Genomic DNA, 6,878 nt, shown 5'->3' on the forward strand with positions numbered 1-6,878 from the left:
AATTTTTTTATTAATTTGCATTTTGGACTTTAAGCTAAATTTTTTTAATCATTTATTATATTTATTATATTTTGTTAATTATTGTATAATTTAATTAAAATTGAAGCAAATTAAATGATTTAAGTTCAAGTTAAATGGATAGGACTTTTAAGTATGATATAAATTGGTTAAATGTGTTATAAAATTGTTAAAGGGATGATGACAAATTGGTAATACCACTACAACAAAACCTTTATTTAGGTACGAATTTTTCCACTAAAAAACTAGAAATTGTTGAGGTATAGGTGTTGCGACGAAAGAAAATCGCTGCCACGATCGTTGCGGAAGGTGTGTCGCGCTTTATTTTAGGTGACAATTTGTTAAAATTCATCGTTCAATCTAGCGACAAATCAAAAAAATTTCGTCTATACCATTTTTGTCGCTAAAACTATTTACTGGTGAAATATTAGTTGTCGTCACCTAAAATTAATAGCAATATACTATCTACTGTGTTGCCTAAACTACACCGCCACGCGATGTGTGTTTGTGTTGCCTAACATATACCACGACAAAATGTGCATTTTTGTTGCATAAAGTTAATAACGACATTATAATTGTGTATGTAGCTTAAAGTATACGGTGACGAAATGTGATGTTTTGTCGCCTAACATGTAGCATGATAAAATATGAGTTGTTGTCGCCTAAAGTTAGCGATGTAATCTCTGTATGTGTCGTTTAAAGTATAGCATAACGGTACTTTATATTTCGTCACTTGAAACTATTAGACCATCTCCAACCACAAACATTAAATTGGTGCAACTTTCACACCAAATTAATGTGACTTTTTATGTATTTCACTATTGCATCTCAAACCCATTGCATCAAATATTACACCAAAAAGAATATTCCTTAAAATATTCTATTTTTTTCTATTAATAATCAACAATTAATTTATTTTACTAATTATTTTTGTATATATTAATTAAATATTGGGAAGGATATTTTTATTAAATAATAATAACTTTGAAAATTATATTAATTTAATAAAATTAAGCATTTATTTAATCAAATAAACATTACATTTAATATAAAATATTATATCTAACATAAAATGCCACAAAAAAAAAAAAAAAAAAAGACAACAACAACACAAAAGTAAAATTCTATATTGATAGTAATTTAATTTTCCGAATTAGTATATTCTTCTCCCAAATGATCAATCAATGCATTTTGAAAGAGCATGGTGAGCCTCCGTACCCTTGATTTGTCTATGGTAAGTTCTAGTTCTTTTCAATATTTTGATGATCTTAGAGAATCCGGAGCTAATCTACCCGAATTCTAAATTGTTATTTTAGTTTATGTTGTATTTTCTTTTAATTTTAATGTTTTTAAATTAGTGTTAATCTTTATTTTGAGTTATTGTAGTTTAATATTTGCATTGAATAAAGTTATGTTTTTAATTTTTCATCATTTTTTGAATTATATAATTATAATGAATTTATTATTATAAATATTAATATAAATAATAATCAAATGAACATAAATACAAAGTAAAAAAATAAATAACAAAAATAAAGAAATAAAATATATTTTATAGTAGATGAATAGTGTCACACCAAATTGGTGTGAATGAATAGTGTTACACCAAATTTGGTGTGATACTATTCATTTACACCAATTTAGTGTAGTTTTTGGTGTTAAGTTTGAGCAAATTTTCCACACCATGGTGTTGGGTTGGAGATGCCCTTAGCGATGAATTTTTAACGATGAATGTATTTTATAGCTAAAAGTTTACAACGTCGAAATATAATTGTCGTCACCCATTTTATAATGTATGATTAAATAATATTTAATTTATCTTAGACATTTTAAAATTTAATTCTAAAATATAAATATTAATTTGTAAATGTAATTAATTGAAATCACACAAATATATCAAACCAAAATAGAACTATATATGTTTATTTTCAAATAAAAAGTTAAAAATATATAAAGTTGACTAAATTGTTAATAGTCAACAAAAAGTGACAAATAAAAACTCAAATTGGCCCGAAAATGTTTGTGAACCAGTAGAACAATAACCCATATTAACTAAGATGAACTACTGCATCTTCTCTATCATTTGCCCATATTGGCAAAATTGTTCTCTTATGCCTTGCAGTTCCTGCACCTTTTCGTGCAAGTGTGTGAGTTCCTCTAAAACTTCTTGATTGGCTTGCCTTAAAGTCTTAAAAGTATTGTTTTAAAACCTATCCTGTTGTGAGACCCGGTAAGGTGACCGGGTCACGAGTTGACCAATTCAACCGGTTGGATCGGTGACATCAACAATAATTTTATTTTTAAAAAATTATTAATTAATCCCTTAAATTTTAGTATATTACAAAATACCCTTAAAAAATTTTCAATTAGTCCCTAAAATTTTTATTTATTTAAGATGCCCCAAAAAATTACCAATTAATCTCTAAACTTTTGACATATCTCTAAAACACCCGTATAAAATTACAATTAGTCCCTATAAATTTGTAATATTACAAAAACACCATAAAACCTTAACCAAACCAGAGAAACTATCGGGTCCTTGTCAGACCAGTCCGATCCAGGATTTAAAACAGAGCTTAGAAGATGTAGGTGGTTTTGGACCATAACCAATCCACAATAATAACAAGGTTTTGTTTTTAAAACCTATTGAGTGATCTCTAATTGAGTAGTGGCTGAGAACCTTCTTCAGGCTCCTAATTTAGTATGTTCTCCATTTGTTCCTACAAAAATAATATATATGTACATACACACAAATATATAAATTAAAATAATATAATTTTATAAATTAAAAAATTAAAAGGTATTAGGTTATAATATAAATATAATATAAAAATATAATAAACTTTTATACAAAAAAATGAAATGCACTACATAATACTTACATATTGAACCTTGACTTCATCATTTATCCAAGTATTTCTTTTACTGCTAAAATGAGTGTCATGAAATAAATGCACCTCCCCTTGGAGCTAACCTTCAAGAAGATCCTAATATTCCAAAATAAACAAATAAAAGACAATTAATATTCAATAAATAAACAAATAAATAACAATTACAATATACACATTAAATAAAAAATTATTCAAAAATAAATATTTCAAACCTCTGAATTATTTTTTCGGTGAAAAACAAAGGGTTTTGACCTATCATAATGATTGTATGGCAACTTAGCACGATTGGCTTTGTTTACTTTCAAATTGAATAATGATGCATAATGAAATATATAATAATATTTTAGTTAGGCCAAAATAAATATAGATAATATTTCAATAATAAATATTAAATAATAAGCAACTGAGTATTATCATCACGTAACTTTACTAGTAAAAATCATAAATATTAAAAATTATAACCTGATAATATTCACTAGCAAAATGTGTGCATAACCAATCCCAATCTTCTGGTCGCACAAGCATCAAAGTAGATATTTATTGATTTCATATCAAAAAGCACTGTTATAAATACTTATTAAGTACCACTTAGTGAACACTGAACAAAAGAAACTATATCCAATGGAATGACAGTTTACTTTCACCAAGACACTTCCGGGGACTACAAGCCATGAGAAAATGGAGACTTCCATTCACTAAGTACACAAGAACTAAGAGAGATATTCATATAGGCGGTTCAAACCAAATTAGAGGGGGACATACTTACCAACCAAATGTTCTTACAAAATCAGATCCAATGCCTAAGGGGATGAGTTGTAGAAAGGTACAACATCATTATAGATACCCTCGAGAAATCCATAGCAAGGAGTCAATGAATCCACACGTATCACTTGGCAAAATAGAAAGCACAAGAAGCAGTAACTAAACCTATAGAATGCCATGGAAATAACTTACTCCGAGAGCAGTTGAATGAGCAGGCTCTCTATGGTGACTACTTACAGTTTTTCCAGCCCAAAAGAATCCATTAACAACCAGCCGAACATAAAGCAAGATGCAGGTTACATTCTATCTACTAGACATATAGACATTAATAAAAAGAAATGTGGAGTTCCTGACACCATTTTACTACTTTTTCAAATACTTTTCTCTGTCCAAAGCTTACAGTAAACATATTTCAGTTCAAACCTGGTTTAACCAGGGCCTATGATAATAGAATATAAGGCCATTTATTTGAATAACTGTTAAACATATTCCTTTCTTGCTATTTATCTATCTATCTAAGCTCACATAGAAAGTTCATTAGTTACCAAAATATCAAATCAGTGATCTCTTACTGAGTTGTAGAAAAAAATAAACACTCTAATGCATAAAGTAGTGAAATTGACATACTATTTGAAATTAACATCTTTTACTGGAATTCCCCAGAAAGCTTGGCTTCTTTGTGCTCATATAAAAACAACCATCATAAATACTGCAGATCACAGCAAACATCGACTGTGTGTTTGTCAAAGTATATCAAACTGTGAAATTTAGCAAAGTTTTATTCGTCAGAATCATAGGATAATCATAAATTAAATTCAAAAATTAGAAAAGAAAGCACTGTGAAACCTGTGAGGATGTAATAAGGACAAATTTATTCATGAATGTACAACTACTTATCACTTTCAACACAATTTATGCATATATTGCAACAAATCAATTACAATTCTACTTTCATGAAAGTTAGAGCCGAGTAAAGAAAGCAGTAAAAATTTGTCATTAAGAGGATATGATTATCTCCAAAAAGGAAATGGAAAAATGACCAAATTAGAACTTAAAAAGATGGGATTATGGAAGAGAATCAAACTAAGTGGAGTTCTTCATGGGATTGAAGACAAAAGAAACGACTTTTTCCATTGTGAGTAAAAAAAAAAAAAAAAAAATTAATGATCCGTCTCGATATATTTAATACACGAATAATACAGTAGCAAAGCAGTATATGCTACTTCATTTAGTTTTCCTCACGATTTCTCCTTGGGGAAATAATTTGGATTTTTTAGTGCAACACATGCTCCAGGCTCCAGCATCTTCACCACAGTCCCACACCTAAATCAGCTAAAATGCAACTGGCCACATTTAGCAACTATCACATGCTCCAGCATCAAGATAAACAAGAAACTGAAACACATATAAAATGAAATGATTAGCAACAGTAAATTAAAAATTTCACAGTAAATTAAAAATTTCATACCCCGAACATGAATTATCTCTCATACTATCCAGATAAAATAATTCGCCTAAGTAGAATCTATTACAGGCCCAAAAATGATAGCATACAAGACAAATAATCAAACAAGACTATAAAATCAAATGAATATATCTAATTCTTCTCCCAACATCCTAATTTTTTTATTTTATAATCCGAACTCCTTATGCAAGGAGTATGCTAAAAAAATAAAAGTCAAAGCAAATTAAAAATATAGAAAAAAATGATTACTAACCGTGAATGGAAAAGTTCATACCCACAACATGACTGCTCCATTGGGAAGGCCTCAAAACCAAGTCAGAAGCTGCAAATGGCAGAACATTTGATCCACCACTAGCGTCTCTTTCTACCAAGCTTGGCCTATAAACAGGGTCCATCTGCAAGATTTGAAACTTGTGGGGGTTCAAATTAATTATGAAAACCAAAACCAAAGAATCGAAAAGAAAAACACTAACCAAAGTAGCAACGACGAAATCGAAGGCACCAGTGGAGAGATTGTAGGACAAAAGATGTGGCATATCATCGTCGAAGACAGTCTCCACTCCACAATATCTAGATTCGCTCTTATCCCATCCTCCTCTCTCACCCAACGACATTGTTTTGCTTGCAGAGAAGACGAAGAAGAAGAATGAAGATGAAAAAGAAAGCTCTTGGGTTTATTGATCTTCTTCTGCAAACGAAGAATGAATGAACGAAGTAGAGAAGGAGAATGGACTGGAATAGCGCGCGGAGAAGAGAAGATGCGCGGAATATCAAAGGGCAAATTGGGGAATTACGTTGGGCTTATATAGGAATGGGTTTTTAGTAATTAACTTAAAAATTTTGGTCAGTTTTTTAGTTCATATTTTTTTAACTAATTTTTTAATTACCATGAGTATATTTCATATTTTGTAAACCATAGAACTAATTTTTTAGTTGCCAAATAATCATTTTAGTTGACTATGATTTTCCTCTGTGAGAACACGAAAATTGAGTGGGAACATGAAAATTTCAATTAATTTTGGCGATTGAATCCAATTTAGTTGCTATATATGCATTTTTGCAACTATTTTTAATATGCATAAAATAATTTGTTGCTAAATATACCATGGACCCTTTGTAATTATTGTCAAAAACTTGGATATTTTAGTAATTTTGTTATTATGTAACTAATCAAAGTAATTACCAATTAATTAACAGATATTTGTCATTTAATTTAGCTACTATAGTATAGAAGCAAATAATTGTTTTCTATAACAAAAAATTTAGATGCGAAATCATATATTTAGATGCCAATTGTTCCGCTATACCGGGAAAAATTTCCACGCAAAAATTATCAACTAAATAAATTAGTCATTAATGTAAAGTATTCTGTAACTAATCAAATAGTCATAGAATATTAATTTTAGATGCCAAAAGTGGGAATAAATGGCCCCAAAAATTCTATCCCCATTTTGTTGACCAATTGCATTTTAGTTGTTAAATGTGGGGTATTTGCAACTAGTATTGGCCGGTTGCTAAAAATTTGGTTGTAGAATGTATATTTTCTTGTAGTGGTGTTAGCAAATCAAGCTAAACAAGTTTTCTACATTGATGATTCTAAGTTAGGGGCCAATTGGAAAGTTGTACAAAAGGTGCAACATAGGTATTTGTATGACATTCCCAATAAAATTGAGGAAGTTCAATCGACAACGCATGATGCGTATCAAGCGAATAATTCAGATGAATTTAGTTTTCATATTAAT

At 29.4% G+C, this 6,878-nt stretch overlaps 1 protein-coding gene across 2 annotated transcripts; it reads right to left on the reverse strand.

Moving 5' to 3' along the window:
• Positions 1 to 4,820: 4,820 nt before the first annotated feature.
• Positions 4,821 to 5,833, reverse strand: LOC116136686 (protein arginine N-methyltransferase 1.5-like). Of its 2 annotated transcripts, none has more exons than XM_031422360.1 (3): positions 5,610 to 5,833; positions 5,411 to 5,531; positions 4,821 to 5,066 (listed from the first exon to the last, which is right to left on the reverse strand). In XM_031422360.1, exons 1-3 carry the CDS (start codon positions 5,748 to 5,750, stop codon positions 5,050 to 5,052), a joined length of 279 nt encoding a protein of 92 aa, XP_031278220.1. In that variant the 5' UTR covers positions 5,751 to 5,833; the 3' UTR covers positions 4,821 to 5,049. The 2 variants fall into 2 exon arrangements, with proteins under 2 accessions (XP_031278220.1, XP_031278219.1); XM_031422359.1 differs by having other exon boundaries at positions 5,390 to 5,531.
• Positions 5,834 to 6,878: the final 1,045 nt, after the last annotated feature.

Source organism: Pistacia vera, unplaced genomic scaffold (genome assembly GCF_008641045.1).
Source record: "Pistacia vera cultivar Batoury unplaced genomic scaffold, PisVer_v2 Contig318, whole genome shotgun sequence".
Lineage (NCBI taxonomy): Eukaryota > Viridiplantae > Streptophyta > Magnoliopsida > Sapindales > Anacardiaceae > Pistacia > Pistacia vera.

Bases quoted from the DNA above. Each gene is read 5' to 3' on its own strand.
- LOC116136686 (XM_031422359.1), bottom strand. From the start codon at position 5,750: ATGTCGTTGGGTGAGAGAGGAGGATGGGATAAGAGCGAATCTAGATAT. The intron at 5,532-5,609 runs GTTAGTGTTTTT...CAAATCTTGCAG, and splicing joins ATTTCGTCGTTGCTACTTTG to ATGGACCCTGTTTATAGGCC.